Below are 13,315 nucleotides of genomic sequence, written 5' to 3'. Positions count from 1 at the left end.
GAAGTCTTACGCAATTTTTCTACTAGTGGATTTCATATAAAAACATGCAGCGAATTAATTAAAATGTGTCACACATAACTAAACTAAAATCAGATTTTTATATGTTATTCCTCTTACGGGTTCACAAATATATTTTAGCGTTAACCTTATACAATATTGTATTATAAAATTGGTCGTGTTTTGAAAAGAAACACATAAGTACTGGTCGGATTTAACAGAAACATCTATAGATTTTGTTGCAAAAGCTCACCTGCTTGCCTTCCAATTATCTAAAGGTTCCGGCGAAATGGTTTGGGGTTGGGGTACGTAAAAGAACACATGCAGAATGTAATATCTTTTGTTGGAGAAAAAAAACAAAAACATAAAGATTATTGCCATTAATACAAACCAAATCAAAGCACTCTCGAAAATATGGGAAGAAAATAATCTCTCGACAAACGTTTATTGTAATATATAGTTAGTTAATTTAATTAGCATAATATTTGTCTATCAAGTATCAATTTACTCCGAGTAGTCTCTCTTGGAGCCTCCGTTCTCATTTTTCTTGCTCTTCTTTCCACGCGATCGACGTGAAAAATCATCGTCTTTATATTCCGAGATGTCCAAATGAACACCGGGATCATTGGTCTCATAACTTCCCCCGAGCATGATGGAATTGTTGATGGCTTGGAAGTTACTATTGACATAAGTGGCGAAGTCTTCGGACTCCGGCACTGCCTGATCACCTTGTAGGGCATCGGGCTTCTGATCGATCTCCCCGCGCATCGACGCTCCTAAATTGCTTCCGGCCAACGTGATCATCCTCACGCCATGTTCGTTTGACTCTTGATTATTCAGATCCATCGAGTTTCCATTTTTCTGGCTACGCTGCATCGCGGTCAGGCGGCTCGTAAGAGCAGATATCAGCTCCCTCACCTCTCGATCGATGTTCTTGGGCTTCTCATCTCCAAGATGATCACCCATGGTTGGATCGATGGAGATATGTATATGGATCGAGTTAAGCGCTAGTAATTGAGTTAGCTAGTTCAGTTCATGCAAATCCGAAGTGGTCATCAAGTGTATTTAAAGGGGAGATGTATAATTAAACGACATAGCTAGAATAAAGTTAAGTACAAGAAATTGTTTCTTTTCCGGTTGTTTAAAGTATGAAGCAAAGCATTGCTTGTCTAGTGGTTCATCCCATCCATATATATTGCATTGAAGTTTCTTCCGGTGAGATTATAATTTGATAGGAATTTTTTTTTTTCCTGTATGTTTTGTCACTTTGCGATTTCAATTCTTTATATATATTTTCAGATTTCAGTTTTAGTCCGCTATCTTTAATTTTTTTTTTGGCAATTTTAGTTTTTTTCTGACGTGGCGCTGACGTGACATCAATTCAGTGCTGATGTGGAGCTAACGTGTACAGTGTCACGTAAGCATTTGCGAATAAAAATGGCCGAAATTGCCAAAAATCGAAACATGCAGGACCAAAACTGAAATATTATCAAAACATAAAGGACCAAAATCGCAAAGTGACCAACTTACCGGACCAAATTTGCAGTTTTCCCTAATTTGATATGCCATTCAAGCAAGATATGATAATGAAATATTAGATATGTGTTGAAAAATATATTATTATTATTAATATTATGTTGAATATTGAATGTTGAATGTTGAATATTGAGTTGTAAAATGTGAAAAATTAGTGTGTGATGATGTAGATGATGATGTATTTATTTTTGAACTAATCTCAAATGTGGATCTATAAATAGGTCTTCATTTGTGATGAAAAATACAATTGAGTTGAGAGAAAAATATTATAAAATGTAGAGTTTGATATATTTTGATTTTTGGAGTTTTTACTTTTTACCATAAATTTTTACTTTTTCACAACACGTTATCAGCACGATCGCTCGAAGGTTCTCTATATTTTCCGACGCTCCAAAATACAAGAAGAAGTCAATTATATTAATACTGGAAAAATATGGAACTGAAGAGATATAGAAGATATTGATGATATATTTTCTTATAATGTGACATGTGACATCATAAATGAAAACGAGGATCATGAACCAAAATCCTTTGGTGAATGTAAAACTCGTCATGATTGGGCAAAATGGAAAGATGTCATCCAGGTTGAATTGGATTCGCTAAATAAACGCAATGTTTTTGGACCTATTGTCCTCACACCTGAAGGTGTAAAACCTGTTGGATACAAATGGGTTTTTATTCGAAAGCGAAATGAGAAAAATAAAATAGTAAGATATAAAGCTAGACTTTTTGCACAAGGTTTTTCTCAAAGGCCTGGAATTGATTATGAAGAAACGTATTCTCCTGTTATGGATGCAATTACGTTTCGATATTTGATTAGTTTGGCAGTGTCTGAAAATTTGGAAATGTGTCTGATGGATGTTGTTACGGCTTACTTATACGGATCACTTGATAGTGATATATACATGAAAATCCCTGAAGGATTTAAGATGCCTGAGGCACAAAGTTCAAAACCCAGAGAATTTTATTTTGTAAAATTGCAAAGATCATTATATGGGTTGAAGTAATCCGGCCGAATGTGGTATAATCGGCTAAGTGAGCACTTGATGAAAAAAGAATATGTAAATGATTCAATATGCCCTTGTGTTTTCATCAAGAAAACAACATCCGGATGTGTAATTATTGCTGTATATGTTGATGATTTAAACATCATTGGAACGAATAAAGAAATTCAAGAGGTTATGATGTACTTGAAGGAAGAATTCGAAATAAAGGATCTTGGAAAAACCAAGTACTGTCTGGGTTTGCAAATAGAACAAAAAGAATGTGAAATTTTTGTTCACCAGGAAAATTATACATAAAAGATCCTTAAACGTTTTAATATGGATAAATCAAATCCATTAAGTACTCCAATGGTTGTAAGATCATTAAACATAGAAAAGGATCCATTCCGTCCATGTGAAGATGATGAAGTTATTCTTGGTCCAGAAGTACCATATCTAAGTGTCATTGGTGCCCTTATGTATCTTGCAAATTGCACTAGACCAGATATATCTTTTGCTGTAAATTTATTGGCAAGATTCAGTTCATATCCAACAAAGAGGCACTGGAACGGAATTAAACATATATTTCGTTATCTACGACAAACGACAGATTTGGGACTTTTGTACTCAAAAAACACCAATCAAAGTATCATTGGTTATACCGATGCTGGATATTTATCTGATCCATATAAGGCACGTTCCCAAACCGGATATGTATTTACTCGTGGAGGCACCGCAATTTTTTGGCGTTCACAAAAACAAACACTCGTAACAACTTCATCAAATGACGCTGAGATTATTGCGCTACATGAAGCAAGCCGTGAATGTGTTTGGCTAAAATCAATGACACAACATATCCAAACTTCTTGTGGATTATCAGTAGACAAGAAGCTTGTGACGTTGTATGAAGACAATGCTGCATGTATTGCTCAAATGAAAGAAGGGTACATCAAAAGTGACAGAACAAAACATATTCCCCCAAAGTTCTTTCCTACACTCAAGAGCTTGAGAAGAATAAAGATATTGATATCTGTTATATTCAATCAAGTGAGAACTCATCAGATCTCTTCACAAAGGCACTTCCTACGACGATATTCAGAAAGCATATATACAACATTGGGATGCGCAATCTGCGGAATATGTGAAGAATCACTCATGTTAACATGAGGGAGAGTTTACGTGGCTGCACTCTTTTTCCCTTACTATGGTTTTTATCCCACTGGGTTTTTCCTAGTAAGGTTTTTAACGAGCCAGTATAAAACACGTAATGAAGACAGTCATCATATCACGATCATCATCACAAGAGGGAGTGTTGAAAAATATATTATTATTATTAATATTATGTTAAATATTGAATGTTGAATGTTGAATATTGAGTTGTAAAATGTGAAAAATTAGTGTGTGATGATGTAGATGATGATGTATTTATTTTTGGACTAATCTCAAATGTGGATCTATAAATAGGTCTTCATTTGTGATAAAAAATACAATTGAGTTGAGAGAAAAATATTATAAAGTGTAGAGTTTGATATATTTTGAGTTTTGGAGTTTTTACTTTTTACCATAAATTTTTACTTTTTCACAACAATATGTTCATATGTATCTAATTACTCTTAAAATGAAACAACTTAATTCATCATGTTTTAGTACTTTTGATTCCATGCCAATACTCATGGTTGTGATCAGATTTTAAGTCGGAACACAAACATTGTCTGAATTTCATGCAATGCATTTAGCCTTTCAATCACAGCATATACAGATGGTGAATTAAACTACATTTTTGGATATTGTATTAAGCAAAAGAGAATGCAATGTAGACTATGTAGTAAACAACTCATCCGCACGAGAAACTTATAGCAAATTGAAAGTGAGATATGGCCTTGACCATGAGGGATGAGTAGTCGGGCCAAATCACATCAGCCTAATTACATCAATATACATGATGTCATGATGCTCTCGAATAATTCGAGTTGATGGAGCTGACTAATAAATCAATAGTTCAATTCTCATATAAATATTTTTTTGGATGAATCTATTGTACATTAGTTACTCAATATATACAGTGTAACTGAATAACATGATTTGTAGATTATTGCGTTAACCGAAGGTTTATGAAGACGGTGTTGTGCGGATATAATTTATTTTTTTCGACACCTTATTATTATTATTATTATTTATGTAAATAACGTTTTATAAAAAGAAAAATATAGCGCTTATATTAAAATTTAAAACATTAGCTAGGATTGATAATCAAGTGTGCCGTGTCACTGTCAGTGGGTAAACTTGGGGTGTCGGGGTGACACCTGTCATGCCACCTGCCCGGCTGCCCCCACTCAATATCTGCTTCTTTGTAAAAATCTTATGTAAAATAAAATAAAGTAATAATTTTAGAGATCTCTTCTCTGTATCATGTTTTGATAAATACAATAATAATTTTATAATTCTGAAAAAAAAAAATTAATTTTATTATTAAATCCTTAAACAAATCCAAATTTCACATTTAGATAATTAAAATTCTAGTAAAACGTTTATTCTAGAACTAGAATTTTTTTATAATTAGAATTTTTTTACTGCAAAAATATATGAAGTAGGCCATATAATTTTAGTTTTTTTTTCTATTATATTTCATATATTTAAAAAAAATTATGATTATGATTATACCAAAAAAATTAATTTGATAAAATAAGGGTAGAACTCATGATCTCGCATGGGGGAATGAATTGTATGAAGCAAAATCCGATTTGGGAAAAAGCTACTTTGAGAAGCACGTGCCGGAAAAAGGCGAGAGTGAGTGGGAAGGGGAAAAGGAAAGAAAACTGTGTGGAACTCGAGAACGAGAACTTTCTCCTTTATTGAATTATTATGTGTTTTTAGCTGTAAATTCGAACTCTGCTGCTGTACGTGTTTTAGCATTTTGCATTTTGTTTGTGAGTTTTATACATGGTTGATGATGAAATTGGAGGCGTTGCCCAAGGGATTCAGATTCCGTCCCACGGATGAGGAGCTCGTTCACCATTATCTGAGGTTTAAGATCAACGGTCAACATTCTGCGGTCGGGGTTATCCCAGAGGTTGACGTCTGCAAATGGGAACCATGGGATCTCCCTGGTACGGAATTTTCTTGTTTGGAGCATAATTCATCGTTCTATATTGAAAATACTTGTGAGTTGTGGCATACGAAGCAGGGATATTTGCTCTCGTTTTTGTGGTTTTATGAATTATGATTATGATATTTTGTACTATCCGAAACAGGATGCTCTGATTCTTAGTTACTGTTCTGTTAATTTTTGCTTCCGTGCACTTTTTGGTCGAGGAACTGTGGTCAGTTTGTTTGTTTATTCTTAAGGGTGGGACGATATTTAATTATTTATGGTTTAAAGAAGATTTGAGTCGGTGAAGTAGCTGGAATCTTAAGGGTAGTGATATATTCAGAGCGAACATGTGGGGCGATTGTTGGAATACATGAGGAGAATATTGTGTATTGTTTCTTGGACAATGCTTAGCCTCTATAATTATTCTAGTGTACACTATACCCCGAGAGATAAACAGGATGCCCGTAGATCATTCCAATTTATTTCAAGTGGTGCCCGGCTAGTGGCAAATTGCTTAGAGCAATCATTTAAGGCCGGGCATGCAAGGGTTAGATGAAACAGGAAGTCCTCCCCGCTCAAAGTTAAATCCATTCATCTAAATGATATCATTAAGGGCACGCAAGGGAATCAGCTTACCTTAGATTCCTTTATCATTAACATACAGTGTGTCCTCACAATCACACGGGTTAGATGAAATAGATGTGTTGTGCATAGGTGGATGAGATGGCATGGAGACAAATTTGTTGAACTCCTTTAGGGTCCGTTCTTCAAATCTCTTCCTAAATAAAATCTATTCCAATTCTTCCATCCAAGCGCAACCTTAGGTTTCATTTGGATTGAATAATTTGGAACTGATAAAAGGATTTTGCTGGAAGGATCTCAAGTGACTCCATTTTGTACGAATTTGAAATCCATTACATCACTTAATAAGTTAAAAATGTAAAGAGAGAAATTTCAAATCCATCAATATTGCCCAAACAAGGGGAATGTAAGTTTGGATTAATTAAATTTGAGTGTCAGCTTCATGTGATGCACTCTTGTTTAGTTCCTTTTGTGAAGAAGCATGTGAAAAGTAAGCCTTGAAGATTCTTTGGTTTTTTTGCAGCTCTCTCAGTGATAAAGTCTGATGACCCAGAATGGTTCTTCTTTTGCCCTCGTGATAGAAAATACCCAAATGGACATCGTTCAAATAGGGCCACAGAAGCTGGTTACTGGAAGGCCACCGGAAAGGATCGCACTATAAAATCTCGCAAATCGTCACCTCCTTATCCATTCAATGCCAATGTAATCGGAACAAAGAAGACTCTAGTATTCTACAGGGGTCGTGCTCCTAAGGGTGAGCGCACGAATTGGATCATGCATGAGTATCGTGCCACTGAACCAGATCTTGATGGGACCGGCCCTGGACAGGTCAATACTTATTTCTCATCCTCCCAAGCACAATCTTGTTTTTCCCGCTTCCTGAATATATTATGACATTTGTTTTTTTTATTTCTAGCTCAATAACGAACACATGCTATACAATGCTGACAACATGATTTTTATTTCATAAAAAATAAGCTATTCCATCTTCGTTTTTTATTTCTATTTTTATCTTGCTTTGATTCATAATTTCATTAATGTGCGGGTCCTGAAAGTATGGCAAAAGATAAATGGGAAAGTGACACTGGACAAGAAAGAACGATTCTAAGTTGTGGTGTAGATGACTTTTCACATTCTCATAATACTCGCATTACTATATATTTGTCTTGGTGTAGATGGTCAATTCTTTGTCACATTCTTCAGGGGGACTATGTCCTATGTCGCTTGTTCCACAAGGCAGAAGAGAGGCTAGATGATTTAAAATATGATGAAGTTGAACCTACCAGATCATCTCCTTCCACCAACATATCGTCACCTGATGAAGTATCATCTGATCTATTTCAAGAGCCTAAAGGACTGGCTGTTCATCTTCTCAATGAACCGGAAGATGTGAAGAAGTGGGATGATGAGGTAGACTATAGGACTCCTACTCTAGCACCGGTTGAAAGGTGTGCATCTCATGGATTGAGTCATTCTAAAGAAGGAACAGCTGCTGAGGTTAGAAACCACTATAAAAACTTTTTTTGGTTCATATTTCTTACTTTTTCTCCCAAATGTATTTCTCCATAAGTTTACGATTTAAAATATTAAAGACATTTTTCTGAGCTTATACAAAAATCTTTCCCAGGAATGAACAAAATGAGAAATTTTAGTGAATCATGAATTTTGATCGAGTAGAACATGGAATGGCGTTTTACGTTAAATTTAAAGCCCTACAAATAAGGATTTCATGAACTGAAACCATAGATCAATTTGATATTTCTAACACTGCATCTCAAGTGGAATCATCAAATGGTTTAGTCCCTGATATTGTCAAAGTTTGAAGCATTTGCGTGTTTGATGGTTTTGCTCGAGATGCAATGCTAGAAAAATCAAATCAACCTCTAAATATTTGATGATTTGGAAGTCAAATTAATCTGTAATTTCAGTTTATGAAATCCCAATCCACATAGGTGAGATTCAATGAAAGATTTCATTATGTGTTCTGCTTGATCAACTTCATGAAGTATTCAAATTTCCTAAATTGGTTAATTACAGAATGATATTTATATTTTTTTAGCTCAAAAAAGTGTCTAATATTGTAATATTTTAAGGTAGAAATTATGAAGAAAATCTATCTTCACGTCATATTGGCATATGTACACGCATGCTTAGATTAAAACTTTGCTTAAATAATAAACTGTGAAGAATCAGCTGAAGTTGAACGATCAAATAAACAAGAAGCTTTTTGACAGGGTATCAGAGCTGTCTGTTAATTATTTTTGTTATGGTAACTATAGTGTGTGGTTTGCAATTAGCTAAAAGCTATGATTCAATGAAATAATTTTAAAAAATATGCAACAAGTTATCTTTTTCTTCTCCCCTAAAAGGTACATTTGAAATAGCAAGCTAAACTCAGAGACTGAGTGTGAAGGATTCGTTGGCTTCTCATTCGTACGACTATGGGATTTCAGAAACTGATTTAGTGTTTCATTTCTTTTTCCTTTTCCAACGGTATTATGCAGGTTTACGATTCATCAAGATCCATGTCTAAAGAACCCAGATGCAATCAGTTGGACAACCAGGTTATGGACCCTATGCAGCCATTCATTTACAATGATTTGGGAAATTGCATAGGTTCTCCATTTGCTGATGACTTTGGCAATGATCACAATGGGTTGCATTTTCAAGATGGCACATATGAGCAGGATGCATCCCTATCAGAGTTGTTGGAAGTTCTTCAAGAAAATGACGACTACTTATGCAAAGAGTCTGTTAATGATGAGCACTCAGCTGCGACAAGAGAAAGTCTCATACCATGGCACATGGGTGATCTAGATCAAACACGGTCTGCAAGCTGTAAGGTGAATGATGGCAAGCTTGATGGTGAAACAGATAAGATGATGGTTCAGGCACAGGTAAATACTAAATAGCATGTTCTTTTGCTTTGAAATTCGTGGTTCGTCTCCTAAATGCATCATCCGGTATCTGTGATGCTTTTAGTAATCTCACTTTTAGTTAAGATCTCTCATTATTTGTTCAAGAAATTATGTTGTTTTGATATCATTGACAAGTCAAAGGCTGCTGTTTGGGTCACTCTTGAATCCTTGATGATGTGTGGTTATTGACTCCACTCCCAACATCTGTTCTTTCAAATAAAAAGAAATCCCAGCATCTGTTCTTAAGATATCGATGGAGTCAGAGTCTGATACTTTATTGACGTTATTGCCTCCCTGGAGGGGGTCACAACTAATTTTTTCAGATTGATCCAGCTTATCATTCTTTATACCGTTATGCTGATGAAGAGAATGACGCCCTTGTCAATGAAGTTAAGGATTCATGCCAAAAATCTGATTACTCGTCATATCATACACTTCAAGTCAAAGCTAGTGGTAGCTCTTATGGTGGAAGTAGGATCAAGATTCAGTCTCGCCGTTCTCGAAATCAGCCAAGTTCAATGAACTCTGGAGCCCAGGGAATTGCTTTGAGGAGGATCCGCCTGTCGATAGAACGTGGACATAACTCTGTTTGTTATGAAAAATCCAATGAAGTAAGCAACTGTGAAGAACAAGAATCAGAATCGCTTGTTACGGAGGTGAGTTTAATTTACTGGTATTGTTTTATAATCAAGCGGACTTGTGCATTGCTTGTGAAATGTCAAGGTGCTATGTGAGTCAAAATCTGTCCAGCGTGATGAGTGCTGGAGTAGACATTTGGATGAATTTATAGCTGATCATTTCAATTTAGTCAAGCCACATGTATTAATTATTTAATTTAAAGATTTTCCGAAGAAAATGACAACATTTTCCCCTCGTATCTGAATCCTTTAAAATATTGACTGCAGGTCGCTCCGAATATTAGTCTAGATCCTTGGGAGCTAGAAGGAAGAATTACCAATGAGAATAAAGATACTGCTCAAGCATGTAATCCAAGATTGGAGTTGCAGGCCAAGCATGCCGGGAAAAATGGCCATGCCAAGATACCGTCATTTATAATCTCAGCACTGTTGTCTACCGGCCGGGATGCATGCTACTTGAATCTGTATGCTATCAGCATTTATCTAGTTTTAATTCTATTGGTAGTGTCCCTTGGCATTTGGAAATCCCCCAGTGTGCATGAAGTGCATGGTTGATGTGTTTCTTCTTGTCGTCACGGTCTCGGAATTTCCTGCCTGCCTATGCCAATATCATTACTCTGGAAAGAAGTTAGAAGTTGCATAATAGAACTTAGGTTCACTTGTTTTCAAAATTTTTCTGGTCCTCAATATATTACTTATGGAAATAGGCTTCGGTGACATTAACTTGTATTGTGTGTATGCAGTTGTGTGACGTAAGGGGAGCTAGCTCTTAAATTTCCAGGTGACGCGATTAGTTCTGTTTGGTAGTCTCAACTCTCATGTTCTTAAATTAGTTCTTTTCTAAGTCATATGACATATCTTTGATTTAATGAATCAGTTTTAAACATATTACCTAAATGGTGGTTTGTTTTTTGTGTATTTAGTCAATAGATTTGATTTAATATTATGGAACATGTTACTTGGATAATATTTTTTAAAATATGTATATTTGGTATATAATAATAATTTTGCATGATTTCTTCTATTCCCTCTGATAATTGTATTTTTATGTTAGGACAATTGAGGAATTTAATGCTAAAGTATATATATTTATATATATAATATATATACGAGGATTTTTCAGCTTCCAACAATATTTCTCCACCTCGTCCTCGACTACTATAACCCGGTATCGGGTTTTAGTTTTTTTTTTTTTTTGCATAACTAAAGCACGGTATCGGGTTTTAGTAGTCGAAAAAGAATTGAACATCATTGGTTGGGTGGTATCGGGTTTTAGTGGTCGAAGAAGAGTTGAACATCATTGATTGGGCTGTTGAAAATTTTTATATGCATATATATCAAACCGAGGGTTGATAAATGAATGGATAAATGTCGATAAATGAATTTTTTTTAAAAAAAAAAAAAAACTTCCTTTAAAAAAAAAAAAAAAAATCCCTAGTGCATCCACAGCCAACAGGATTTAGTCTGGATAAAGATAAAATTATTAAGCCAGCAAACAGAGTCGGAGAATGGTTTGTATTTTCCGCCGAGTCAATGATTTATTATTATTTACAAAAAAAAGAAAGATAAGAGAAACCATGCAACACATGCTCTCAAACACGTGTAAGGGTGTTCTATCTTTTTCAGATAAATATAAACATTATAATTTTTTGACGAACGCCACGTCGATTATTGACAAAAACGAAACCATGTCTTCGTTTTTGTCTGCTCTGATTTGCGCCTGTGGATTCGTGTTTTGGATTTTGGGTGACACGTATGCGGTTGAATTGCCTGTCACCATTATATGCCACTAATTTTTTTAAAAAAAAAAATAGAAATTGAATTTTTTTTCCCCCTAAATTGGCATTTTATGAAGAAATATAATATGTTAGTGGATTTTACGATTATTATTGCATAATATGTTATTATTATATTTTATGAAGAAATATAATATGTGAGTGGATTTTAATATATATAATTGTAACATAATTGTGGAAGAGATGAGGTAAAATTGAAAACGAAACATCTAGCGAGCTTTTATATTTATCAAACTTAGAATTAAAGAGTGTACTGTTTTTTTTTTAGAAACAAAGAGTGTACTGTTATTACGTGCTAAAAATTATTATTATTTTTGAAAAAACCATATCCTATTTCGTCTCCCCCTCACGCGTCTCCAGCTTTTATTATGTTACTATTTATCAACATAAAATACTATTTTATTACTTCCTTTCTTATTGCAATTTTCAATTTTATCTAATTAGATTAGATAAAAACTATTGAATAGCAAATATATTTATTGATAATTTTATTGGTAAATGAATATAAAAAAGGAAGTTAACTAAATATTTGATGACAAACAATAAAAAATACGATGTTTATATTTAATTAATTATATATATAAACAAAGATAACATATTGCCAACTCATACTAAAAAATTGGACAAAAATTTATGGGACCATAAAAAGAATTTGCCGGTATTTATTTATTTATTTATTTTATGGGTGTGGGTGAGGCCGTGGGCGATATGACATTGCCACCCACCTAAATATTAGACCAGCTAAGCTACCAAAAACATAAATATATTAACACAATACTTAATTTATGTATTTAAGCGAGCCATATCAATGTATATATTTCAGGTATAATAATAATAATAATCATTTCCGGCGCACACTCTTCTAGCTAGCTGTAGCTGTGGTTTTAATTTCCTCGCCGGAACAGTGATGATACTGGTGGCGATAGTGGCGGAGCTGCTGGAGGAGTACACAGTGATGGTGGCGCGTGTACTCGAGCACGTGTTCCAAGACGTGCCGCTGCCGTTTCCCAGGAGGGTTCGTTTCCTCATCCTTCGTAATCTTCCGTACGCTTCCGGCCACCGCCTTCTTCCGCCCTCACTCACCCCCGTCTCGTAGCTCCGATCCATGGAATATTTTGTATTTCTCTTTTTTTTTTCTTTTTTTTTTTCATCTTTAATTTTGTTTGATTTAAAATTTTCATGAAAAAAGCTACAGGGCCAGGCCATCGTTGTAACTTGTAATGTATAAGTCGCTAGTCGTGTATATTCAACATTATTATTATTTATACAATATTATTATTTCTTGAATCTCTTCTATATATATATGTGACTTTGGAGTAACTGAGCGATGATATATGGTAAAACAGATGATCATATAATTCTTAATTAGCTTGATTTTTTGGTGGTGGGAATCTTAATTAATTTCTTGGTTAATTTTCTGAATAATTACCATCAAATATTACAGTTTTTGGGGGGAAGAAGAAGAAATTAGAACGAGCTAGATCTCCAAGCATTAATGTTCGGTAGTAGAAGGTGAAATTCATTGGAGACGAAATAAATTATTTATTTTATTTTATAATAGTCAAGAGGCACATAGTAACTGCCAATTTGAGGACACCAACTTTTATTTTCGGTTTTATCCTCTCATCTCATTTTTATCTACTATTCCACTAAACCTCTCATTCAGTCCACCCACAAAATTAGAAATACATATAAAATAACTTTTATTTTACACACATAAACGTGTGCTTTTTTACTAGTTATTATAATATATCCGATGTTATCGAATATCGGG

The 13,315-nt window shown here is 34.5% G+C and overlaps 3 protein-coding genes across 3 annotated transcripts; 2 read left to right on the top strand and 1 right to left on the bottom strand.

The window, feature by feature from the left end:
• Nucleotides 1-417: 417 nt before the first annotated feature.
• On the bottom strand, nt 418-1,016 carry LOC140873806 (uncharacterized). Its single transcript, XM_073277063.1, has one exon. The coding sequence runs from the start codon at nt 961-963 to the stop codon at nt 502-504; it is 462 nt and encodes a 153-aa protein (XP_073133164.1). The 5' UTR covers nt 964-1,016; the 3' UTR covers nt 418-501.
• A 4,178-nt stretch (nt 1,017-5,194) lies between these two features.
• On the top strand, nt 5,195-10,652 carry LOC140873716 (protein NTM1-like 9). Its single transcript, XM_073276937.1, has 6 exons — nt 5,195-5,623; nt 6,713-7,017; nt 7,393-7,686; nt 8,694-9,086; nt 9,431-9,763; nt 10,013-10,652. Exons 1-6 carry the CDS (start codon nt 5,464-5,466, stop codon nt 10,298-10,300), a joined length of 1,773 nt encoding a protein of 590 aa, XP_073133038.1. The 5' UTR covers nt 5,195-5,463; the 3' UTR covers nt 10,301-10,652.
• Nucleotides 10,653-12,293: 1,641 nt separating this feature from the next.
• On the top strand, nt 12,294-12,786 carry LOC140873807 (uncharacterized). The gene has a single exon (XM_073277064.1). The coding sequence runs from the start codon at nt 12,449-12,451 to the stop codon at nt 12,635-12,637; it is 189 nt and encodes a 62-aa protein (XP_073133165.1). The 5' UTR covers nt 12,294-12,448; the 3' UTR covers nt 12,638-12,786.
• Nucleotides 12,787-13,315: the final 529 nt, after the last annotated feature.

This window comes from Henckelia pumila, unplaced genomic scaffold, assembly GCF_033568475.1.
Source record: "Henckelia pumila isolate YLH828 unplaced genomic scaffold, ASM3356847v2 CTG_80:::fragment_1, whole genome shotgun sequence".
In the NCBI taxonomy this organism is placed as follows: domain Eukaryota; kingdom Viridiplantae; phylum Streptophyta; class Magnoliopsida; order Lamiales; family Gesneriaceae; genus Henckelia; species Henckelia pumila.
The sequence above is the reverse complement of the archived record's forward strand: the minus strand, read 5'-3'. Positions and strand labels throughout refer to the sequence as shown.

Coding starts and splice junctions, on each gene's coding strand:
- LOC140873806 (XM_073277063.1), bottom strand. CDS start 963: ATGGGTGATCATCTTGGAGATGAGAAGCCCAAGAACATCGATCGAGAG.
- LOC140873716 (XM_073276937.1), top strand. CDS start 5,464: ATGATGAAATTGGAGGCGTTGCCCAAGGGATTCAGATTCCGTCCCACG. Junction 9,087..9,430: donor AGATGATGGTTCAGGCACAG/GTAAATACTAAA, acceptor TAATTTTTTCAG/ATTGATCCAGCTTATCATTC. Junction 9,764..10,012: donor CAGAATCGCTTGTTACGGAG/GTGAGTTTAATT, acceptor TATTGACTGCAG/GTCGCTCCGAATATTAGTCT.
- LOC140873807 (XM_073277064.1), top strand. CDS start 12,449: ATGATACTGGTGGCGATAGTGGCGGAGCTGCTGGAGGAGTACACAGTG.